The 27,421-nt window shown below is 39.7% G+C and overlaps 1 protein-coding gene across 1 annotated transcript; it reads left to right on the top strand.

Annotated features, from left to right (window-relative positions):
- Positions 1-87: 87 nt before the first annotated feature.
- Positions 88-25,589, top strand: dcdc2c (doublecortin domain containing 2C). The gene is given in 14 exon segments (XM_079632168.1): positions 88-288; positions 290-481; positions 483-537; positions 1,404-1,430; positions 4,541-4,617; positions 4,857-4,885; positions 4,888-4,991; positions 5,059-5,201; positions 6,156-6,208; positions 12,033-12,121; positions 14,328-14,429; positions 14,520-14,641; positions 23,754-23,823; positions 24,973-25,589. Coding segments are annotated over 13 exon segments (1,110 nt in total). The 5' UTR covers positions 88-238; the 3' UTR covers positions 23,821-23,823; positions 24,973-25,589.
- Positions 25,590-27,421: the final 1,832 nt, after the last annotated feature.

Genomic DNA, 27,421 nt, shown 5'->3' with positions numbered 1-27,421 from the left:
AAAAAAAAAAAAATCTGCTAATTAGTTTAAATCAGCTTGACCAGTGACACATGGGAGTTATTTTTAAAGGGATAGTTCAAACAAAAATGAGCGTGTTCAGCAGAAAAAATAAATTCATACAGGTTTGGAACAACTTAAAGGTGAGTAATGTTGACAGACTTATTTTACAGCTGCTTATTTTGTTTTCAGCACCTCCTCGTGGGCTACAGCAGCGATCAGGATTGGTTTGGTTCATATAATGTCTGGACGGGGGTTTTATTCACAGCTTCCGCCAACTAAAACGGTTACTGTTCCGGAACGGAGATGCTTTTTACCCCTGCCGAAGGTTTGTCATCAATCAACGCCAATCATTCACTTTTGACAGCTTTCTGAACACTGTCACTCGAGGCATCACAGCTCCATTTGGGGCAGTGCGAAACATTTACACCCCTAACAATGGTCACAGGGTGTTGGATCTGGAGCAGCTGCTGCACGGAGAGAGATGTGGCAGCCGGAGCAGAGAGACTGAAACAACTGCAAGTTTATTTTATTCACATGGTAATGGTGCAATTATTAGAATAAGGTACGGGAACTATTACAGAGTAAATAAACTGATGTGGTTTGGGGTTAAATTACTTTTAGGTTTGAATCTGTAGGCTAATATCAATAATTGTCATTAAATTATGAATTAAATAATAATTTTAGCAGTTTAATACAGAGTTTAGGCTATACATACGGTCTTTTCCAACAGAGAAGCATCATCTTTCAGTGAAAATCTGGTTTTGAATCAAAACTGGTCACTTAGCCTATACAGATGAGTTTTAGATTTATATAAACAGAGAAAGAGAAAGACATAGGCTTAACAAATAGGCCAATAAGCTTATTTTTCCATTTTTTTTTTATCTTAGTCATACGACGGGCCAAATCAACAGTCATGACAGGCCGACTTTGGACCGATGGCCCTAGTTTGGGTTTATGTATATCAGGTACACAGCATAACTTCCAATGAAACCTTAAATCAAGTCTATTGTTTTCAATAAAGCATGTGATTGATTGCAATCCTCACGAAGCTTTCCCTGATTGTACAGGGAAAAGTTTCACAGCTTCCTCATATCGACACACATAAAATTGACAACAGCCTTAAACCTGGAAATATAATGCTTATTTTAGTTTCCAAATGGATTAACTTTTTTTCTATCAGATATCCTTTCTTGTGTAATTTGTGGTAATTTTGACCTGGCCTATAATACCGTGTACCGGTTTACTTTGTTATGAAATTTACATTTCAAAGCATGAAAATACTAGTATCATTTTAAGTACTTGTTATATTAGGCCTATATTTACAATAGTATATGTTTTTTATTATGTTAACTATATACTTTCTCTCTCCTTTACTCTTTTATAGCTATCAACATATACCACAGGAACCGTCAAAAAAGAAAAGTGAACCGGTAAGAGTCTTTGAAGCTACAGCGTTCATAGAATTTTATCATACTATATTTGATATTTGAAATATAATCTAAATCATTTTTCTTTTCAGTGAGTTTGTCTGAGTAAATATATCAGAACGGTAAAGGGAAAGCAAATATCTGAGGCAAATCATAACATTTTTGCAGTATGATCATTACTGCGGTTCCACTTCCTACATCATTATTGACTCCGCTACATCTCTCCGGCAGAATATCACTGCAAGGTTTCTCCAGACTGTAGCGGATGACTGATTTCATGCCTCTTGTTGCTGAAAACCATAAAGTGAACGTGTACTGATATCTCCATTTGAGTCATTCTATTTGAAACTATCAAGGATCCTATATGCGTTTTCTGACTGCTCATACATTTTTTTTAGAAAGTGATTTAGTCAACATTCACTACATGTTCTTTGCAAATGATTTGTGCTACTTTGATTTGAGCTCTCCCCTCAGATTTATTTTCATATTCTAAATACAGTAATGTCATATTCCAAAATGCTTATTTCCCTTTTCTACAAGCTATCTTTCTTTACTCTTTGCTTACAATCTTTATTCGATCAGTAAATGTGCCTCGCATGTTTTTTGAGGTAAAGAATTTGAGGTAAATTTGTAAAGAAACAAATTGTTCTTTTCACTCCTATACTAAATGCAGTGACTATTGTATTAATGAAAAGTGGTTACAGCTGTTGAACAATCTATCTGTTGGATAATTACCAATGCCACCACAATTTAGCACAAGTGTGCTCAGACCTGCTCTGGATTTCTATCTTCCTGCAATTTTCATTTCCACTTCTGCTCACACACCTGCTTGTAATTTTCATACAAACCCTGGTTCAGCTGCTTTTCAGTGAAGTTGGAGGAAAACTCTGCAGGAAGGTGTACTATAATGAACAGTAGCATAATATCATAGATGTATACACCGGATGTCGCCTTGGCTACGGCAGTTCATTGGAACGAATGCGTCCATAGAGCCGCCATCTTGGAACAGGGGAGCCCCTCCTCTTTAATGCATCAGCGTCAATATAGGCAAAGGTCTAGCGGAAATAAAATCACCATAAATCGTCATGAATGCGATTTTCTAGTTTTTATGGTTCGTTCCAACGGTCAGACATGTATTTATCATTGAGTCCAGAGAAAATTTAAGGTTTTGATATTAAGATAATCTACTTCTTTTTCAAAATATAGTGCTAGTAGGCCTAAGTTTATTAGTCACATTCTTCCACTTGAGTAAACTTAGAATGAACTCGTACTTACCTTAGCCTACTACATGCAAAATGGTCACAATGGTGTGACTATTGGTTTATGAAATATGATACACAAAGCAATTTGCAGGTGGAAGCAAATAAAAAATTTGAGAGGAAAATAATGTGAAAGTTAGATAGTTGAGGTGCCAAAGACCGTTCAATCTTTTCTTTTATCGCAATACTTTTGCCACATTAAATAAGTACGTACTAAAGTAGTAAATACATCTTAAATAGCTGAACAGTTGACATTTTCACAAATTCCAGTGTCCTTCCACACGTTAACGGTCGTTAACCAAAGACTGAAACAAACCAACGTAACCAGAAATATAATTTCGTAACATTCAATATCATAAAACACATTCTCACTTGTGAAACGTAATCCCTTGCTGTCTGATTTTTAGATTTCGTTCGTGTGAACATCCATACGCAGCACAAAAGTCCGGCATCATCCATGAATTCGAAGATAGCGGAGATAGCAGCGTTACCTAGCTACTTCCTATGACAAGACCCCTGTTCCAAGATGGCGGCGCTTTTGACGCATGCTTAGAACCCCAAGGCGACATCTAGTGTATAGCTCTATGGCATAATATAAGCACCACGATAATGTAGGTTACTAAAAACGGGAACGTTTTTCCTTTGCGTTTTTTGTGTACAGATAAGAACATTGTCAAAACAATCCCAGTTCACACACGGATCTGCGAAAATGCCTAAAAACACTGTATTATGTACTTTGAAAGCTTTGCGTTTTCAGGCCCCCAAAATGCCTTGTCGTGTAAATGACCGACCAAAACAAATAAAACTTTTTTAGATTTTAGGGTGTTTACACGACAACGATGTACTAAAAATGTCAAAGTTTTTCCTTTGTATTTTTTGCATACAGTCAACAACATTGTCAAAACTATCACCATTCACACAAATTCACGAAAATGACTAAAAACGTTGTATTCTGCTGCCAGGCCAGTAGTTGGCGATGTCCCTTTGTAAAGAAACTATGCGCCTATAGACTGAACACGGGGTGCTTCACATTTTCTCATTGTGCATCCTCTTTTCCTTTTCTCGCGTCTCAGGTATGTGCATGACGTCATCATTTCACAAATTAAAAAAATTAGTTTTTTAAAACTATCACTTTGAAACCCTTTGTCAAATGTTTGCATTTTCAAGCCCCCTGAAACGCCGTTGTCATGTAAATGAACGGCTAAAACACATAAAGTTTTACACGATGTCATCTAAACGGCTACTAAAAGACTCCAATGATTTATACTGAATTTAAGCTATTTAAATAAATGCATTTTAGTTAGTAAAATCAAAAATAGATACAAATTAATAATAATCTATACCATGACCAGAAATCGGTCCTGTTTCTTTTCTATATGACTGACAAATATACATCGCATCGAGTTTATTCATTTATGTTAAAACTGTATAATCCAAATGGATGATTTTTACATGTTCATCACTGAGGTCTCTGTGACCTGCATAAAAACAGTTAAGACACTCAGCAGTTTTGTATAGGGTTCAAGAAGACGCAGGCTTGGTGCCATTCAAAGTTTGGACAATTTGAAGTGACTTATTAAGCTAATAGTTTTTACAACCTTCCTCCGAGACCAAAATGCAGTGGACCATAATAGAGCAATAATCATAAAAATACCCACTTAGAGTGACTTTGCTTGAGGTTATGGCACTATATGTCACTGTCTGTCACCCTTTTAGCTCCTTGTTTCCGTCTGCACAACAACCAACATAGCATTTAATTGAAGAAAACCAGATGTGTAAGTGCCCTAAATGAGTAGTGGAACAGTTATTGTCAGTGATGCTCAGCGGGGTCCTGTTCATTTGTCTCCACTGCAGATCCAACCTGTAGTTCACAGCAGAATAATTGTCCCAGCTCGATGGAAGAGAATCAGTAATGAGTCGTGCACCATCAAGTGAGCCCTGCTTTTAATGTGTCCCTATTGGAAGTCTTCAATGGCAAACCCTCAGGCTACGGCAAAGTCTAATTCTTTAAAACGGTCTATAATACTGTCTAATGGTATAAAATCAGACCAATGTTCTCTGCTTTATTTAATTATTTATGTTTAATGGCATCTCATTTTCTCAAATGTTGTTAATTATCAGTGAAGCACAAATGTGTGGAGTGAGATCCAAATGTGGTTCTATTTTCTAGTGTTTTTACCAATGGAGATATCTCGGTTCCTCGGCACGGGCGCTGATTCCTAAACACACACTTGCCAGCTGGGAAAACGTACTGGCCATGGTGACCGAGAAAGTTCACCTTCGCACTGGAGCTGTGCACAGGTATGTGCTTCATTCATGAAATGTACATGTGTAAAATGAAAGACAACGTTGAGCGCTTTCAATCCTTTCAGGTTGTGCATGCTGGGAAGCCTTTACGTGGAGCATATGACCTGAAGAACAACCACCGTTATGTTGCTGTAGGGACAGAGAGGTTTCGCTCTTTGCCTTATCATCTGGTTCAATGCAATGGAGTAATTCACAGCCTCACTGATGTGTAAGGAAGATTATAAGACAAGATAATTGCAATGACAGGTGTATAATGCCCTTTTAGCACTTTCTTTAGTTAAATTTGCAATCATTTGCTCACCTTTTGATGTTCATAACCTGTTTGACTTTCTTTCTTCTATGGAGTACAAAAGGAGAAAGACTAGCCACGCGATTGATTCTATGCAGAAATGTGAACCAATGAGGCTACTGTTGGAGTTTGGAGCTGGGAAGATTTTATTATGTTTTTGAAAGAAGTCACTTGCTCACAAAGGCTGCATTTATTTGATCAAAAATTGAGTAAAAACATGAATGTTGTGAAATATTGTAACCATTTATTGCAATTTTAATATATTTTAAAATGGATTTTCAGCATCATTACTCCAGTCTTCAGTGTCACATGACCTTACTGATTTGCTGCTCATGAAACATTTCTTATTATTGATGTTGAAAACAGCTATGTTGCTTTATTGCTTTTTTTTTTTTTGTGGAAACTGAAATTTTGTCATTAATCTTTGATGAATAGAAAGTTCAAAAGAACAAGATTCATTTGAAATAGAAACCATAACTCTCACATTTGCTGAACAAAAGTATTTTATTCTTTAAAAAAAATCTTACTGACCCCAAACTTGAATGGTAGGTTATATTAAATAGAACCCCCCCCCCCCTCCCCCCTCCCCCAAATAAATCTAGAATCTAGAGGTAAAGTAAAATTATTTGTAAATTGCTAATTAAATTAACATTAAAAATGCATAGTTTAAATTGCACTAATACATCATAGAATAAATAAGAATGCCAGAACTGACATGATCAAACAGATTTCTGTTTTTTTTTATATTTTTTATTTTCCATGAAACAAAGAAAGCAAACAGGTTTGGAACAACCAGAGTATGAGTATACGTGATAACAGATTTGTTTTTATAAAAAAACTATTTCTTTAAGTGACCATTTCCCCTTTTTTTAGGATCAACAATGGCATTCTTCCCGTGCTAAAAAAACGACCACGACAGAACTTTGGTAAGGATAATGAAATAATATTATCAAACTGTTTCATAGATAAAATACACATATTATGGTATGGGTGTGATGTTATATTATTTAAATATCTAATGAAAACGCTGGCATTGATTTTGCCTGTCAGTGTCTAATAGGCTCATTCTTCAGAAGGGAGGGATGACCACTGGGAAAACGAGTCCACATTAGTAGACTTCCACATTAGTATTTGCTGTCTTAAACCGTTATATGGAGATTAAATATAGAACCAAGCTAATGTCCTGAACTAGTTTACAAGACACCAATCTTGATGATCACCGATCTCTTTCCACTCTGACTGAACCCAGTTAGTGAGAAATTTTCAATTCGGACCAGATATAAATTGACCACTGTTCACTAGTTCTGAAGATCAGATACTTGAGAAAAATGTTAACGTCACAGGATCTCAATGTCTCCAATCAGGGTGATCTGTGTCCGTGCGAGTTGGGTTCGGGTACATTCCCCTCATCAATCACTGTCTGTAGGAGGTATTGAGTTCTTCTCACCTCTCCTTTTTCAAACTGTCCCAACGCTCAGAGTTTGTGTTACTTGATCAAGTGAGAGCCGAACTCCCTCGCCGGGGGAAGGCGCTGAAACCCTCCCCTGTACCCACAGAATGAGGATAAATTGTTTTGTGATAGTGTGGGTGTTGACTTGATGCTTTGGGACGGTCCAGACTACAATAAGAGCCAGACCTGGCAAATAAGTGATGGAGAAAAAATACACACTTAGTGGACTGGGACTCGGAGCTCTCCAAAGTAAAGTTTGAGACATCTGGTTATTGTGTGAATAAGAGAAATGACAGCAAACTGTTTGCCTGTTGATGTTAGAAGGAAGAACTTGTCTAATTGATTTCTCATGCTTCATCAGCTTCATTGAGTGGAGGAAATAATTTGAAGAAAGTGGCCAATTATCTTTGATACAATGAAGATTGAATAGCAATCAAAGTCTCATCAAAGTGCCATTACATTCCAAGGTGTTGTTCCATAATCTGTTTACATTTACCCGTAATCTGTATTTGTTGAGAGGAAAACAAACAATTTAATACATATTAGTTTTCCCTTCAGAGAATGTAATAGTAATTCAAACATACCAGATAAATGACTTGATGCATTTTATTTAATTTGTTTCTCATGATCTTAAGAACATTATGATCTTGATTTAAATCTAGAGGCTTATGTTCGCATGTGTGAAAATAATTGTATTTTATATTTTATACATTTTTAATCATTCAAATATACAGAACCTGTCCAAAAGTTTGGAAACATTACTATATATATATATATATATATATATAAAGTCTCTTGGCTCACCAAGGCTGCATTTATTTAATAAAAAATATAGTAAAAACAGTAATATTGCGAAATGTTATTACAAATTAAAATAACTGTTTTCTATTTGAATATAACTCAAGTAACATTTATTATTATTATTATTAATGCTGAACACAGTTTTGCTTAACGTTTTTGTGGAATTGGTGATACTTTTTTCAGGATTCATTGATGAATAGAAAGTTTAATGAACAGCATTTATTAAATGTGTTTAATTTATTTATTCAATTTATAAAAGCATTTATTAAATATACATCTTTTGTAGCATTATAAATGTCTTCACTGTCACTTTTGATCAATTTAATGCATCCTTGATGAATAAAAGTATTAATATCTCTTTTTTAATCTTACCACAAATTGTTGAATGGTAGCATTGTTTCCAGAATTTTATTATCACCATTGATAATAATAGTAATAAATGTTACCGGAGCACCAAATCAGCTTATGAGAATGATTTCTGGAGGATCATGTGACACAGGAACAGGAATAAATAACATTTTAAAATGTATATTAAAATAGAAAACAAATGAATGCTGTTCTTTAGAGCTTTCTATTCATCAAAGAATCCTGGAAAAAAAATCATCTGGTTCCAATAATTCTCAAATTATCATTATAAATTGTAATCAGTCAAATAAACGCAGCCTCGGTGATCATAAGGAACATTAAAACATTGAAAGGTGCATAATTATATAAATATTAAATAAAAAAGTTTAAATATTTTATACTAAAAAGCATGTCAAGTTTATGAAAAGATCTTTGTAAAAGAAAAAGAAATTCCATAAATGCATAGCAAGTTCTGCATGCTTTTCTTAATACAAAACATGATATTTCCTCTTATAGCATCCTCTCTACAGATCTTGTATTTTCCACATGAGGGAGACAAAGACTCAGCTTTGGTCTCCATCCACCACCTCTACCAAAACACCTTTCTTTATCCGTCTGGCTGCTCACACTTTCCTATGATGTCATTCCAACATAAATATTTTGATTATGAAATTGAACAACGGAAGAATCTGTCTCATATTTAAGCAATCGATATATATATTTAAGCCTATATTTTATTGTCATGTAAACAGCGTGGAGGGGCCTGTATATTATTAGAAATCCCCGTTGGGTTTTTTTCTCCATGTGACAGAGCTGGCACTGCACCGGCAGATGAAAGCAGTAGCACAGCATTTGGTGTTTATTCTCCAACTGGCCTAACAGATGTTGAGCTAGGTGTCAGCAAAGTTGACATGGGTGGAAAAGTGCAACAGCGACCGCGATGATCACACCCCCCCGTACTAGCGGCCACATATCCGTGACATGCAGAGGCAGTAAAGCTGTCCCAGACCCTTTCTGTGGCCCTGCAGGGCGAAGCTGTCTCCTCATATCTCCGGTGACTTGCTCAAGTCAGACCCGCTGCTGTCCCTGTGGAGGCTTCCTGTTTTGAAGAAACATCGCTTTCTCGAGGGGATTGGTGGAGACACCCATCCAGCTGCTCTCTGTCAGGCCTGTCCTACGCAGGCAGGGGGAGTGTTTCGCTGAAACATCAGGGGGTCTTCCACGCCTGGCTTCAGAGTCATTATCACATCGCTCTGCATTGAAGCTACTGTACCATCCCCCAGCTTTTGCTGAATACTTTCATAATTCAGTTAGTATACAGGAAACTACAACCTGTTCTTAGGCCTTGTGTACGCCTGGTATCAAGATCCGCATCAGCAGATCCCATCACAAGTGGTCACCTGAGACTTTTTGCTTTTTATACCTAATACTTTCATGCAGATGTATCAAACCGTTTTGAACCCCGTTTACACCTGGTTTTGGTGTCGTCCTGTTTAAAATGGGCCTTAGATTAGTCTTATTTGTCTATCAAATGTACAATATAGGCTTTACATACTTTTAACCTTACAAACTGAACTGAGACTTTCCCCCTTTAAATGCCCTTACTTAAATCTCACTTACTTTCACACTGTACGATTTTGGCCACGATTTGGCCGTCTGAGACCAATGTTGAGAATCCAAAAAGATAGGATCGCTAGTTTGACATGTTCGTCGACAGTCTGACAAGCAACAGTTTTAAAGGATTATTATAAATCATACAGTGTGCAACCGGCTTTAGCCAGACTTTTGTCTGTCTTCCGTCATGTGCATCACAATTATCATAAATGCATGTTTCCTGGCCAGAAATTGGACATGATCGGCCTCTTAAGTCATATTTATGACTGGGGAACTCTAAGATCATTTTGATAACCACGTTTCCGAGTAAGGTCGGGCAATAAACTTTAAACATTGAGGAGAGAACACAACATCTGCATTGATTTCTTGGCGTTATAGTCATGTATATTTACGTATACAAATATACATTTGATGCACATTGAATACTGCATTTATTGGACCGAAATTCAAGAATTGTCTGCAAAATGGCTATCTAGCGCAGTGAAAGGCGATGACAATTTTAGGGGCGCCACAACCTGCACCGGATACGCTAGCTATGGCCCTGCCTCCATGATTCATATACTTTCCAACAACAAAGCATCTGAACGTGAAAAACTTGTGATTACGACTTGAGAAGTGAAAATTTAAAAAAAATTGATGGTGTGTGAAGGCAGCATTAGTCTGGTCAAGAATTGCACACTTAGCTGTTGTTCCATCCCAATGCGGTACTTTTCCATTGTTTTCTTTTGCAGTGTCTCGCGGATGACACACGTTCTAAAAACGCTGTGCTCAAGTTAAAATCAGTTCAACTTTCCAAAAACGCGTCTCGAGACCATGCGTTTTTTCCCCATTCCACTGCTCTCGTCTCACGTTTTTCAAAGCAAAGGGGCTCTGTGTGAACGGCCCCTTAGATGTGAAGAGTCAGTCAGACCAACATGTAAAGTGACCAACCACAGTTTATTTTGTTTATTCATGCTTTTTAGATGTGGTTTTATCTGAAATAGATACCATAGATGGCACAATAATATATAGAAACTCGTTCATTCTTTTTGAAGTATACCGCACTGTAAGTCTGCAAACTGCTGTACAAAAAACTTCAAAGATACCAAATATGCATTTGGACTTTGAAACTTGTGTCCATTCAAAATAAATACAAACACAATATACAGTTCTGCTTGTGAGTATCTGGTTTACCTTCCACTGAGTACTTTAAACAAAACTCTTGAGTATATTTTCCAAAGATTGGATGGCATAAACCTGGCATCACATCCAGGCAAATCCAGTCATTTCTTCTGCAAAAGCACTCATTGTATTAACCCAGCACCTTCTAAACATGTCTTTGTTTCCAGGCGGACTAGTTAACCTCAACGGAATAGTGAAATTGCGTAGCCAGCCAATCAGATTGGAACTGCCAGTTTTTGAGTGGTGTTGGCAGTTTTGTTCAACATGAATCAGACGGTCCGTTGGGAGGCTGTCTGAAGCTGGGATTAAATGAAAATTGACCTTGAACTCTTCAAAAACCTACTTGCTGTCAGTAATATAGTTGTATATCTTGTTTTTTTCAAAGTTTTCAGATTGTGAATTCTGCACGTTCATCCTGAAAGTTTCATTGATGAACTTGCATTCTGAATGAATTCTGACTTACTGAATTGCAGCAGAACTTTTGGCAGTGCTGTTGTTTTATTTCTCCTTTGCCCACCAACAGCTGTTCAAATTCAAAAGGATGTCAGGCAGAGTTTGCTTTAAAAAAGCAAGTGAGTAGAACAAACATTCAGCTATTCCCCAGGCCCCATGTTAGTGGGCTTGCAAACACCATTGCCCGAAGTGTGTACCAGTGGAAGACGGAGATCAGTGAAGTACCCCCATGCTGCCTCTCTATGGAGCCAACTAACAGTGGCAAGAGCAGGAGAAAAATGTATTAAGCCTTCTCTTTCCCTCACTGTGCCAGAAATGGCTCACCTTGCTCCCAATGGTAGATCCGGTATGCACTGCCTGCTGGAAGAAAATTACCTTTTGTGGGAGTATTAATTCAGACATGCATCCTGCTGTCAAAGCATCACTCTAAACTCCTCTTCCCACTGTTCTGTCTCTCTCTGTGTCTCCAGTGCCCCAGTCTTATTTTTTCATCATCAATAACTGTCTGCTGTCTGCTGAAGAATAAGTTATTCCCCCACAAGTCTCTTTTTTAAAGCTTGTTTGGATCCTCATTGTTTGATCTGGCTTGATAAATAAGACTATTGCAGTTAGAAATTCATGGCTGCCCTGTTTCATCAATAAATGATTAGTTTGCTGTGCTCTCTGGTGATTGATAGGTTGTGCATGGGATGTATTGGAACCAGATGAATTCAATACCGTGCCGGTGGCTGGGGAGCTACAAAGCATATCAGGCTCATGAAAAATTGAGGTCAATGGAAAATGTGAAAAAGAGAGTAAAAGAGGAAGAACGATCTGTGCTCGAAACACAGTTGTTTCTTGTTATCAGCGGGTTGTAGACACACTTTAAGCATCAGATCAAACCAAAGCCATGTATGGTCTTAAAGAAGATTGCTTTCTACCCTTAGTTTGCAAAACCAGGAGTGGACATCGCCGGCTCCGTCGTTTTTTTTACGGCAAACGATCTCGAAAATCCCAGATATCTTCGCTACGCCGGGTGAGTGTGGCAAGTCGTTTCTTTCGGTCTCCCTGGAGTTCCATTTCCCTGCTCTTCCTCCGCCAGATACAGGCGTTTTACATAATTGCTGATAGGCACTGTGGCTGTTGTTTTTGTAGAAGTGTTATTTTCTCCTCCCTTCTCTCCATCTTTCTCTTTACCATCTCTGCTGTGTGATTGTGATGCATTTATGATTAAGGGAATGAGAGAGAGTGGCAAAAAAGAGGGATCTTGTACTCTTGCATGTGTGCGGCGCAATACAGCGAGCGCAGGCGTGCGTGCGCGCGCCACAAATTGCTTTGAATTGACAGGCTGTTCTCTAAAGCCCACCTACATTAGGGAAATACGCTCTCATTCTTGGATAGAATGCCATCCTGTGAGAGGAATATTAAAGCTCAGCATGGATTCAAATGCTGCAAAGGGCTTTAAATCATAGATAAATTCAATCAGGCAATTTTGTTTCAAATGTATGCAAGTGCCTTGTTAGCTCTGGCTGGGAAAACAAAATGTTTCCATTTTTTTTTCTGATAGGTAATCAAAATGTTCATAAGTTATTCATGAGAAATCTCTCTCTCTCATTCTCTCAGAATTTTTCTCGATATTGGTTTCTGTTCTTTTGCTTTCATTCACCAAGTCTCTTTCACTCTGTTGCGTAAAGACTTATATCATACAGTAACTAGTGTTTTTTTTGGCCACCTTTATTTGTTTAACGATAGTGTGTTGCATAATAAATTATACAATATGTTTAAAGTAATTAGTATTTTTAAAATAAATTAAATTTTTTAAATATATTAAAGTGGAAAACACTTATTTTAAATGTATTTTATTTTTACTGCAGTTTTTTTCTTCAAATAAATGCAGCTGTGTGAGCATGAGACTTTTTATAAAAAATAAAAAATAAATAATCAAAAGGTATATATTTAAATATATATTTTTTTTTCTTATTTGTTGTTTATACTTTTTTTTTCTTTTTCTATTCAACATCCATTTTGCCTCACAAATCTGAGGGGGTGCATGTGAATGAGCATGACACTTTTGTAAACTGCGTGAAATGAACAAGACTTTGACTGAGCAAGTGCATTGTGTCTTTTACATGCCATGAGGTCATTCAGTGAATAATTGCAGGCGCTCCGGAGCTGCCATCACTTTACTCATAAGAGCCGAGCCAGCAGTCCTCGTGATGGAGTTGAGTTTCCCTCACTCATGCAGATCTCGCATTAGCCTCGGACGGTATGTCTGCAGCCATGCTTATAAAAGCCCCTCGATGAAGGCTCATACCTACTCTGGACACTTGATCACGTCCCATGGGGCAGAAGATCCACATAATGCCATTCCTAATGGCAGAAATGGAAAAAAATAAAACAAGAATGCTCCTTTTAACTACATCAATCGCTACAGAGGGGTAATCGAACATGCCATGACTGCCATTCCCATCACCTACTGGAGGAGGAGCGCATCTGCTGTCAGCCTATCATTAGCCAAGATTGTCTTACCTTTGAATGTCAAAGGCACCAACCAATGCAGTTTGCATCTCAGGATCAAGAAAGCCCATTAAATGCTTTGTGAAGTGCTGAGCTCAGACGAACTTGATTTGATGCGAAGAAGTGTTTTGGGTAATGCTGAAGAGTGTTTATCACTTGAACCCTGGTGTCTTGTTTGCCGAAACAAGACGGTCCATCCACAGACATGTTTTTTTTCTTTGTCTGTGTTAATCTTCTGCTTTTTGAGAGAAGATATTGATCGTTTTGTAACAAACATTAATTGATTTGTAGTTAGTCCCAACAGAGCCTGGCCATTTACAATGTCATTATGTGCGCTGCGAACAGTGAAACTCAGTTGTGGAAACAGTGTCTCAAGGTCTTTTCTAATGGATCAACCTGATCCTGCTCTTTGCTGCTGTCTCTAATCTTCTGATTATAAATGTTTTCTGTCATACAGGGAAAAAAACTATTTTCACTCAGACAGCTAATCATTTTTTTTCTTTGTTGAAGAAACAGCAAGTAACTTAAACTAAACTTAAATTAAACAGAAATTATTAGAAAGACACATATAGTGTTTTCTTGTGAAATGTACTCCAATAATCTTTGTTTTATTCAAACTTCAAAAAATATTTGTTTACAGTGCATATGTTTGCATATGTTGTTTATACTGATGGATGCATCCAAAATATGATCAGCATGTAATCAGGATTTATCACCCTCTCCAGAAAAAAAGTGTCTTCAGAGCCACCAACAAAATGATGGATGCAGTAATAGCATCTGAAGTCCTTGAAGATGAAAATATGAAGGTGGATCTTCCCATAGAACAGGTGAAGACGACAACCAATATGCAATATACTTATTGAATACCAAAACTAGGATGCAGCAATAAAAACGCTGAACACTTTCTTCTCCCACAGATGGAAGTAAAAGAAGTTGAGGAGGAACAAAACTCTTACAAAGAAGACCCCCGACCAGAAAGTGGTGGTGACAGCCCTGCCAAAAACTTCCCAACCCATCCAAATTCAACTGCTACACCAAGGTCATACCCTTCCAAAACCAATAAGGTCAAATACAATTTAGTTTGCACCCTATGCCTTCTCAGCATAGAATCTGAATGTCAGATCAGCCTATTCTTACTTTTAGCCTTCTTTATTGTGCTTTGACCAGTCTCTAAGAAGGTAATTTAGTAAACCTAAACTCAATGCCCATCAATAGATCTCAGACCATACCTTAAGTATGAAGGAGTCAGAAGGAGACCTCCAACTCAACAGCCATGGAGAGTGCAGGGACGAGTCATTAGATCAACCAGAACCAAAGGTATGGAGCTCATGACTTGTGGAACATTATTAAAGACCAGTTAACATTGAACAAATGTTCTGTTAACGTTTGTTTGTTCATAATTTTGAGAAAAATCTTGCCAGAACAATAGCCAATATTCTGAGACCATTCCCTGTTAGATGGGTTATGGCTTTAATAGGAATTGCCCACATCGACTATGAATGGAACACAGCATAAGTCTTATTCCACTCTCCGTTCTGTTCACACAGTAGATGTGGTCACGAGGAGAGAGGCAGTGATTTGCTCTTTTTTTTTTGTCTGTGTTCTAACCCCATAAAATTAGTCCATTTAGATACAGCAGTTACTGTGGCCAATAGTCCTTGACTCGTTATAGTGCGAATCTCATAACATTGATGAACGGACACAACAATGCTTTGGAATATTACAATGCCATGCAATTTCACAGTGCTTTGAAACCGGAAGATATCGAGTCTTATTTAAACAATCAATAACATGCAGCATTCCATTTAATGAAAACTATAATTTCAGACAAAGGCAATTACACCACCGGGTATTGTTTTGGTGCTGTGACTTTCTGCTGGAGTCTGCATTTTCATAATAGAGATATTCTTATCGAAATAATTATTGACTGGGGAGTGCGGTTATTACCTTGTTAAGGACCTCATCAATAGAATAATTCATTTCTTATCACATTTAGTCCTGTATGGAGATTGCCAAATCGAGGAAGGCTATAGATCTCAGGAATGGACCATGTGTATTAGTGAGTGGTAATTCTCACCAGTCCAGTCTCAGTTAATTGGCAGAACCATCATCACCGCTCAAAAATGATTTGATTTACAAGAGCAGATGAGGGGTCCTTTTTATGACCGTTCGCAGTGCCGGCACTAAAGACATGTAAGTGCTAATCTTGCTCTTGCTCCGAAGGACTGCGTAATGTTAACCATTAACCATGTTCCCCAGCACTCAACAATGTCCAATAAATATTCTCACGCTGAAGGCTTGTATTCCCACTGCACACATTGCTGCGACACGCTCTTCTTTTCCTGTCCAGCCGTGTTTATTATCCTGCATCATAACGCTTGATTATGACCCTCGGAGAGATCCATTTCATAAAAATCTGACAGTAACGTGTATATTATGGCGTAGATATTTTGTGATAATGAGTTATTATGAGGCTGCTGTGCAGCATATCGAGGTGACGGTATTAATCCGCTGTCATCGAGTTGATATATTATTTTTCAATGGGTGCTACATTGTGTTCACATGAGAACAAAGCATAACAAGTATCTTGTTGTGCTGGAACCTGAGCTAAGTAAGCAATCATAATGTAAAAGTGCTACTTTGTTTAGAGAGTCGTAATATCCTTTAGTCCCTCTGATGTTTAAAAGCATGTAAAATAAGAAGGCTTCTTAAAAGCATGATATATTTGAAAGCTTCTTACACATTTCATTCACTACATATGAGTCATGCGTCAAAATAAACATTACCTCATCGTTGACGGGCCTTTGAATTATATCTCCCCCTGCTACTGTTACTAGAGTTGCGCCTTTTTTATTGATGAACAGATTCAATTATATGATAGTGTTTTAGTCAGAACAGCCTTCTTAACAGAAATGATGCCATTTTTGATTTGCATTAACACACACTGAACCCCAGCCCATAGATAAAAGAAAAGCTGAGCTAACTTACACATAAATCTGCGGAAGTAAGTTTTGTCTGTCCAATTTCATGTTACATATGGTTGCTGTTTAAAAAAAGAAGAAGAAAAAAAGTCCCTGTTATGAAATTAATAATTATTTTAATTTTAATTATCATTAACATGAAAACTTGTCTATGGATGTGAACAGTGTTATTGTATTATTATATATCATTATATTATTTATTAATATTTTGAATGAGCTTTTATGTTCAGTTTTCATTTTTATTTGATCAAATAACAATTAAGAACTCGGACTCGATCACAATAATTTACAACATAAAAGTATTAAAAAGTAATTATTATACCTTCTATTAACTTTTATCTATGCTTATAACTGCCTATGGACTCATTTAACATGTTAAGACAACTACTATAGTACAAAGCTTACAGTAAATCCATCCTGAGAAAGAATAAGGCTACACATCTGAATGCCGCAATCGTTTGTTTTGATTTTAACAATATTGACTGATTTAGCAATCAGTCACCTAAGCAGTTTTTCTTAATTAATATTGTTAGATATGCCGATGTGCCCTGGCACGTTTGATCAATCGTCTTCCTCCTCCACAGAGTTTTCTGATAAAAATCAAATAGATATTGATCACGTTATTGATCTCCTTTTGCCGTGTCAATACAATATCTGTTCATTTATCTTCTGCTTTGCTCTCTGGCTACAGTTTCCCAGCCGAGACTCACTGTTTCAAAGTGCGCTTCACACAAGGTCAACCATAATCAACCCCCAGACGATAGAACGGGCTGCGATCGGCTCTCCCAGGCTTTCAGGTCCTCTGCAGTAGACCATTCAATTACTGTTTATTAGACAGAGGATAGTCATTAATCAGATGAAGATGCACAGGTTTTGTCCAGTGGGCCGGTGGACCACTTAAGACAACACTGCCTCTCTATCTTGAATCCCTGTTACAAAAATACTTTTTTCATGAATTCTCATCATTATTTCCCTCTTTATTTATCCTCACGTCTTTTGAAACCTCTATTAGGTTCTTTCTGGTATAAAACACAAAAGAAGATGTTTAGAAGAATGTTCAAGCTGCTCTTTTCCAATCACTGAAAGCAGCTGTCAAGCTACATTTATAGTGAATAGTGACCTACAATTCTCTTTTTCTCACACAAGCTATAGACCACTTTTTATTTATACTCTGTTGTTTTATCATTGCTTGATAATATTGGTCCCCATGCATTTTGAAAAGAAAAAAATCAGCAGAACATTCATCAAAACTTTGTGTTTTACAGAAAAAGGAGGTTTGGAACAACATGAGGTTGAGTAAATAATGTCAGAGCTTACATTTACAGGGGAACTATCCCTTTAACATGCCAACTAAATACACCAAGTGTCACGGATTCACCCAACGACACACCCCAACCAGCTTCAACCCAACACACCTGGTCCCGATCGCAATCACCGGAGTTCTGAGTTACTACACCTGCACCTCATCACTTCATTCACCACACCAGCTCTGCATATAAACCCCAGTCAGCCTACAGCTCATTGTCAGGTCTCGTCGTTTGACGCCAGTGACTCCCCGGTTCCTAACACTTCTGTCAGGTTCCTGAACACCCTTCGCAAGTATTATACTTCTACACTAACCTCTCTGTGTGTGTATTCCAAGCAGCCTCTGTGTGCGGTGGTTCTCCGGGATTCTCCTAAACCGCATCTCCGTGTATTCCAGTATACCTCTCGGATCTCTAACCAGGACTCCAGTGGTCTGATATTCCATATATCTCAGAGACAGTATCCATTCCCTGCTTCCATTCCAAGTTACATTACTACATCAGTTCCAGTATTCATCCTGCGTTCCCGTGTTGATCTCGAAGCCCTTCCAGTATCCCGGAGTTGCATACAGTGTCTAAATAAAACCTGTTAACGTCATTCTCTGTGTCTTCATCCTTGCAGTAGTGTGACAGAAGACCTGACCACACACCATGCAAACTCCCTCGGCTTCTGAGATCTCCGCTGCATCCACCGAAGTCCCTCGGGGCGCCGCCGCACACGCTGCCGCCGCACCCCAGCCACTTATGGATGCCACAGCATACGCCGCTGCTAATGCAGCCGTCGCACCGCAACAATCACTTCAAGAAACCCTCACGGAATTCCGTCACGCCCTTCTGAACTACCGACCTGCCTCAGTAAGTCCCATGGCCAAACCAGCTTCATATTCGGGCGACGAGGAGTGCAATGGATTTCTTCTACAGTGCAAACTCTACTTGGAGGTAAACGCTGTTCAGTTCATTTCTGAAAAAGCCAAAATTGCTTTTATAATTTCTTTGCTCTCGGGTCGAGCGTTGAACTGGGCTCAAGCTCTCTGGGAATCCAATGCACCCGCAATACAGTCTGTGAATGGATTCTTTGAACATTTTCACACTGTTTTCGCTCAAACTGCTAGCGCCACCACAGTTCATGATCAGCTGTTTCGCCTACGACAAGGCACCTCCTCTGTTCCAGATTACGCTTTGAAGTTTCGGACGATCGCGGCAAGCAGCGGATGGAACGAAATCGCTTTGATGACCGCTTATCGTCAAGGACTCAATTCAGATGTCGGTTTGCAATTGGCCATCTATGATGACTCCATCGGGATTGAAAAACTCATCCAACGCTCAATTCTCATAGCCCAACATCGCACTGCATGTTTAGTTAATTCCCCTGCACGCCCTCCTCACGTCTCCTCAGTACCTGAGCCTATGGAAGTCGATACAGGACGTCTAACTACATCTGAACGTAACCGACGTCATACCAATAACCTATGTCTCTACTGTGGAGCTTCTGAACATTATCGTGTCGAATGTCCCGTCCGTCCCAGACGTTCGGCGGTGAGTGCAGTAAATCTACCATTTCCAGTACTTAACCTAAAGCAAACTCCGGTGATTCTAACATATCTAAAACACTCTATTCCAGCGAAAGCTCTGATTGACTCCGGCGCGGCAGGGAACTTCATCTCAGCTTCACTACTCAACCGTTTACAAACTCACCGACGACGATTAAATCAACCACTGAGTATACACTCCATCCTAGGAAAACCCCTCTGTAAGCGAAGTATTCAGCACTGCAGTCCCGAATTACAACTTTCCATCGGTTGTCTACATCAAGAGAAATGCTCTTTACTGGTACTGGAGGGCTCTACAGCAGATATCGTCCTCGGACGTCCGTGGCTTATTCAACATTCGCCTGACATCTGCTGGACATCTGGAGAAGTACGTCGTTGGAGTGATCACTGTAAAACGCATTGTCTACGTCCTGTCAAGAAACAATCCTCTGCTTCCATGTCAGCTATCCCTGCAGTCCTGGGTTCAACCTCCGTCGAGAGTCCAGTCACCGATTCTTCTCACCAGATCCCTCCTGAATACCGAGCGTTCCAGGACGTGTTCAGTAAGCAACTCGCCACCACTCTTCCACCTCACCGGCCATGGGACTGCGCAATTGACCTACTGCCTGGGGCCACTCTACCGCATGGGAAAATTTACCCGTTGTCCATCCCGGAGCAGAAGGCCATGGAGGAGTACGTGGATGAAGCCTTACGCCAAGGATACATTCGACCATCTACGTCCCCTGCCGCCTCAAGCTTCTTCTTCGTCGGGAAAAAGGACGGAGGACTTCGGCCATGTATTGATTACCGCATCCTTAATGCTTCTACCGTCAAGTTCAGATACCCATTGCCCTTGGTACCTTCGGCTCTGGAACAGCTACGTTCAGCTCGGATCTTCACCAAACTAGATTTGAGAAGTGCGTACAACCTGGTTCGTGTACGTGAGGGCGACGAGTGGAAGACTGCCTTTATCACCCCTGCTGGCCACTATGAATATCGGGTCATGCCTTTCGGGCTGTCAAATAGTCCAGCAGTCTTCCAAGGCTTTATGAACGAGATCTTCCGAGATATGCTCCATCGGTTTGTGGTCATCTACATCGATGACATCCTAATCTACTCCACCAATCTCGATGAACATGTTCTACAGGTGAAGCAAGTCCTTCAACGTCTCCGTGAGTACCAACTGTACCTGAAGTTAGAAAAATGCGAGTTTCATCAAGAATCCATGCACTTCCTGGGGTACGTGATTCGTCCAGACGGCATCTCTATGGATCACAATAAAGTGGAAGCGGTGATCAACTGGCCTAAACCCCAGACCCTGAAAGAGCTACAACGTTTTCTTGGCTTTGCCAACTTTTATCGCCGGTTCATCCGGGACTACAGTAAGATCTGTGCTCCAGTAACATCCATGGTGAAGAAGGGTACCAAACAGTTAACCTGGTCTGCTGAAGCTTCCGAGGCCTTTGAGGGTTTGAAGAAAGCCTTCTGTTCTGCTCCTACACTGAGTCACCCCAATCCTGATCTCCCGTTCTTAGTAGAAGTGGATGCATCCACCAACGGAGTTGGAGCTGTTCTATCGCAGCGGCAGGGGACCCCTCCACGACTCCATCCATGCGCCTTCTTCTCTCGTAAGATGTCCCCGGCGGAGCAGAATTATGATGTCGGTAATCGAGAACTCCTGGCCATTAAATTAGCTTTAGAGGAATGGAGACACTGGTTGGAGGGAGCCAACCATCCATTTCAAGTGATCACAGACCACCGCAACCTTGAGTATCTCCGGGAGGCCAAAAGATTAAATCCTCGTCAGGCTCGGTGGGCTCTCTTTTTCACACGCTTTAACTTCACTGTTACATACCGCCCGGGCTCCAAAAATCTCAAAGCAGACGCTCTATCACGCCTCTATCAATCTGAAACCTCCACTGAGATTAACGAAACTATACTCCCTCCAGCCATAATTGCCAGTCCCATCCAGTGGAACATCAACGAACTCATAGCCGATGCCACCATTTCCGAACCTGCTCCGCCGGGAGGTCCTGAAGGGAAGGTTTTCGTACCTACCAACCTCCGCCTTCCCCTCATGGACTCACTACACACCTCTCCGGGCTCTGGACACCCAGGTAGTCAACAAACCCTCTCACTTCTCCAACAGCGCTACTGGTGGCCCGGCATGGTACAGGATACCGCCCGATACGTACAAGGATGCACAGCTTGTGCTATGGCCAAGGTACCTCGACGTCTTCCAGAAGGAAAGCTTATGCCTCTACCAATTCCGAACAGACCCTGGTCCCATCTGGCCGTGGATTTCATTACCGATCTGCCTTCATCCAATTCCAAGACCTGCATTCTAGTAGTCGTTGACAGATTTTCCAAGTCCTGTAAATTGATATCCCTCTCCGGACTTCCCACAGCCTTCAAGACAGCAGAGATGTTATTCACCGAGATTTTCCGCCACTTCGGAATCCCAGAGGATATAGTATCAGATCGAGGACCGCAGTTTATATCAAGAGTCTGGAAGTCGTTCTTCAAGCTTCTGGGAGTATCGGTCAGCCTGACGTCGGGGTACCATCCTCAATCTAACGGCCAAGCGGAGCGTAAGATCCAGGAGATCGGGAGGTACCTAAGGACCTATTGCCATGAAGCACAGGACTGCTGGAATCAGTATCTCCCATGGGCAGAGTATGCCCAGAACTCTCTACGCCAAACATCCACAGGCTTGACACCGTTCCAGTGCGTTCTGGGATACCAGCCACCCCTGTTCCCTTGGACAGGCGAACCATCGGACGTCCCAGCGGTCCAGCACTGGTTCACCGAGAGTGAGAGGGTCTGGGACTCAGCCCATGTCCATCTTCAGGGAGCTGTACGGAGGTTTCAACAACAGGCTGACGTACATCGAAGAGCTACACCCCATTACACTCCAGGCCAGCTGGTGTGGCTCTCCACCAGGGATATCCGCCTCCGACTGCCCTCCCGTAAGCTCAGTCCCAGGTTCATAGGTCCATTTGCGGTGCTGAGGCAGGTCAATGAAGTCACGTATCGACTCGCCCTACCCCGTCACTACCGGATTGCACCCACCTTTCATGTTTCCCTGTTAAAACCTTACACTGCACCTCTCTCTGCACCTTCCACAGAAGCTGAAGCTGGTGAAGTTCCCCCTCCTCCTTCGGTGGACCCCGCAGACGAAGCAGTATACCAGGTCCGCACCATCTTGGATTCCCGACGACGGGGGGGTCAGCTGCAGTACCTCGTGGATTGGGAGGGGTTCGGACCTGAGGAACGCTGTTGGGTCCATCATGACGACATCTTGGACCCCACGCTCCTCCAGGACTTCCATCGTGACCACCCGGATCGCCCAGCCCTCCGTCCACGGGGTCGCCCTCGTCGTCGGGTCCTACGGCCCTCAGGAGCTGGCCGTGGAGGGGGGGGGTACTGTCACGGATTCACCCAACGACACACCCCAACCAGCTTCAACCCAACACACCTGGTCCCGATCGCAATCACCGGAGTTCTGAGTTACTACACCTGCACCTCATCACTTCATTCACCACACCAGCTCTGCATATAAACCCCAGTCAGCCTACAGCTCATTGTCAGGTCTCGTCGTTTGACGCCAGTGACTCCCCGGTTCCTAACACTTCTGTCAGGTTCCTGAACACCCTTCGCAAGTATTATACTTCTACACTAACCTCTCTGTGTGTGTATTCCAAGCAGCCTCTGTGTGCGGTGGTTCTCCGGGATTCTCCTAAACCGTATCTCCGTGTATTCCAGTATACCTCTCGGATCTCTAACCAGGACTCCAGTGGTCTGATATTCCATATATCTCAGAGACAGTATCCATTCCCAGCTTCCATTCCAAGTTACATTACTACATCAGTTCCAGTATTCATCCTGCGTTCCCGTGTTGATCTCGAAGCCCTTCCAGTATCCCGGAGTTGCATACAGTGTCTAAATAAAACCTGTTAACGTCATTCTCTGTGTCTTCATCCTTGCAGTAGTGTGACACCAAGTGTCTTTCAATAGTTGTGAAAATGATCTAAACTCATTTAATTTGAGTTACAAGCGTTTAACGTCCTTGTTTAATGCTTTCATAAAATGCAATCCAAATAGAAGAAACACAAAAAAGAACTTTGTTAAACATCCTAAATGAGCTGATTATCATTAGTACTCATGTGGTAGCGCATGAGTAAAATCCATATTTCTTTCCTTTCACTTCAAAAGCCGCATTAGCTTGACTTTAATATATCATTTTAAGGCGTAACTTGACAGCTTCACTAAATGAGGATCGTACTGCATTGAAATGTAATTAGATCAAAGGATAAGATTCTGATTTATGTTTTCAGGATACCAAGGGGGAGGAGATGTCCTCAAAGAAGTGTGGAATATGATCGCACATGTCTTAGTTTTTAAAGGGTAAGTTCCTAAATGCCGGGTAAAACCACAGCCAAAAATTCCTCGGATGCATGTGTACATGATACACTTATAAAGAGACCACTAATACGCTGCACATTACTAACTAACATTCCACATATATCACCAAGGTCTTGATCACCAAATAATATTTGAGACACCATTCAGCTACTGATGCCGTGAGAAATCATTTTTCATGTTGGATGCCTTCCTATTAAATGCACATTTCCACTGCTGCACCATGTTAATTCATTCAAAATAAGTATTTACACATAAAACCTGTACTTTCTGTTTTATTATATTACACTTTCTTTTTTTGTATATTTTAGTCTTTTTAAGAATATTTCAGATTTAAAGTGGGAAAATCTCCCATTGACATTATTTACTGTATGAATATTCAAATTGATATTTATTGAATACTGAACATGTACCAAACTTTGATAGGCAACTATAACTAAAAACCATTTAAAAACATTTTTTATTTGAAATTAATTAAATGTAAAATAAAATAAAATAATAAAAACTAATTCAAACTAACTAATTCAAACTTATTCAGGTATAATAGTACCTGAATAAAACTAAAATGACAAGTTGATATAAGATTACATACTGCATACGCTGGGATAGAAGTGTTGACACTTACAAGCCCATAAGTCCACGGGAGCTGAGGAGCCATCAGACTTATCCAGTTCATATTGTCCATGCCAGAAATCTATAGGTTGAAGCCATAAGATTAGCAAATGCAGGCAAGGCCTCCTGGGTGGATATAACAGCACTATTATCCCGCATATGATGGACACCAAACACCATCTCAGCGTGCTTCCTTTCCACTCTATGTAAATTTAGCCTTTAACTGCCATTTGTTCTCCATTCCTTTAATGGCTTTATCTCTCATGCAATAACTTGGAGATATGAAGTCATTTAGATGTTTTCATGGCATGTTCTGCACAAGCTATGGTAGCATAAACATCTGAATGACACCATAGAGCCAAGATCTTTTGTTTGTGCCCGCCCGACATTTCACATGTGATTTCTAGTATCTCTGTATAGTCTTTTTATTCAGTTACCCCTGACATAAAAATGTACTCACTCTCATGTTGTCTCAAACCTTTATTCAATTATTGTCATTATCTGTTTTTTTTTTTCTTTCAGTGGGATACTAAAGGGAAATTATTGTGTGAATATTCTGGCCATTATATAATCCATATAATGATTTTGAATGAGGTTTGGGGCCAAAAATAGATATATATTTTTTAGATTTTAAATTTTATTTAAAAAGCAATATAGAATAGTTTCCCCCTCAAGCTAAAATAAAATCTGCTATTCTACTCAAGAGGAAGACTTCTGAAACCTGCCTGTTTAATATCAAAATGTCTAATCCATACCAGACCTCAAAATGGATGGCAGTGCTCCAGTGACCATTGGAAACAGGAAACTCTTCACAGATGTAAAAGTACATCCATGTTTTCCTTGGATTGTGATTGGGACCAGGGCCTAGTGCTCATTCACTGTATTACCTGATCTGCAATGTGTACCACACCATTTTGTATCTTCTTTGTAACAGGAATAATTAACACCAATCATGTAATATACAGTATGGGCAATCATGTAATGTGTAGAGGTGTATCATATGTTGTGGTGTCACTTTCCATGTCAAACAATTAACCCCAAATGATTTTTGAACGATTTAACCCTGTATTTTTTTTTTCATTTAAAAAGTTTAAATTTTTTTTTATAATAAATAAATAATGCACAATGTCATATCAGTAGTCAATGGAGCCTTCAAAGTCATTGAACATTTTGAAGTTATGTGTATTGTATTTTTGACTTATTTTTATTATACATAAAGCATTAAAGCTGAAGTCGGACAGATATTTTTTTCATATTCACTGAAACACTATATGCTCTGACAGAACAACATAAATCAGCCTGTTTTAGAAAACAAAAAACAGTGCTTCCACCTCCACCTAGAGCCTGTTATTTGTTTTGCAAAAATCCACCGCTCTTTCTGGTCCAATGTTACAATATCTTATGCGCACGCCTGAAGTTCGCAGGTGTGTTGGATTGTACGAAGTGTGATGGCAGAGAGAAAATCTACTAACAAGCTTCCAATTCCTCGATCAACAACCAGAGCTAGGAGGTCCAAAACAACCAAGGAAAAGAAAACACCTGTAGAAATCGTTGTTGAAGAGACGGACGCGTTCACAGAAAATCTGGTGCACACGCACTGACGAGCACAAACTCGATGGGAGGGTGCTCGGTGGTAGTGGGGGAGGGGAATTAGAGTTGTAAACATTAAACATTTTGGCTAAGTCCCCTCAATCTGCCAGACTTGCCGACTGCAGCTTTAACAAAGAGTTGCTGTCCTTACCAGCATCGCGGGTAATGCATTGCAAGTAAGGTTAACTATACTACATAATCAGATTACTTTTTTTCAAGTAACTTGTAAAGTAATGCATTACTTTTAAATTTACAATAAAATATTGGTTACTTTTTAAATAAGTAATGCAAGTTGTGTGTGCGCTGTGTGAACATGATTGTTATTGTAGTTCTTGGCTAAATGTGAGCAAGCATCATCTTACTTGCACAAGAACAATTAATTTTCCTCGAAATTAATAAAACTGTGAAATTCCGAATCTCACACAAACCTGCAATGATTATGTAAAAAAAGCCCACTTTATGTATTTAATCTCACTTTATTAAAATATCTTAGCTGTTGATCTTTAATGATCCAGTTCAATCATATGAATAAGCAAAAATGACTTTAGATAAACATCACATTTGTGTTTCATTTATTTATTTATTTATTGCTGAAGTAAGAGTGATGAACTTATTTCTCCTGCATCCTATTCTTCAATCCAGAATGCCGCAGCACAGCTGAGAGGTTTGTTTGTGCTGCGCCCTTTACTGTACAGGCGTACATTTGTACCTTTTGGTGTGAAAGTTCCTTTACATTTGCCAATGTAATTTTTTTGGGGGGTTATTTAAAAAACAAAGAAGGAAGCCCAGGTCAGGTGAGAAAAAGTAATCCAAAATTATCGTGATACATTACTAAATTAGTTACTTTTTAAGGGGGAAACACACTATTGTAACATTTTACTTTTAAATGTAACTTTCTCCAACACTGGTTCTTAAAAACTAGAAATCCAAGACGAAGAGTTGAACAAGAAGCAGGAATAATACTGAAGCATTCTGTTTTATTTCTAGATATTTATAAAGACTTCTGATAGATGTATCTTTAAGTAAGATGATGTTCTTTCACATGCCACATGCAAGACATTACAGATTCTCAAAGGATCTCCCCATAGCTTTCAACATGGAAAAAATAACATGTTCCGAAGACCTTGAATGCTTGATATGAGGAGACGGCGCTGTCTCTGTATGATCCCAGCTGCTGTTCTGATGATGGGCTTTGTGAAGTGTACAACTGCCTGGTTACACATTAGTTTGATTGCCAGTTTGCTCTGTTCGAAGCAAGCTTTGAAGCACATCTCAAGATTAAAGCCAAACTTCTTCAGCAAGTCCATTGTAGTTGGGGTTCCATATTTGCTTCTGGCACAAGCGAGACCTTCAATAATCTTCCAATACTGGCATGAACATG

Source organism: Phoxinus phoxinus (assembly GCF_949152265.1).
Source record: "Phoxinus phoxinus genome assembly, chromosome: 13".
Taxonomy (NCBI): Eukaryota; Metazoa; Chordata; class Actinopteri; order Cypriniformes; family Leuciscidae; genus Phoxinus; species Phoxinus phoxinus.
This window is presented reverse-complemented; position numbering and strand designations above follow the sequence as displayed.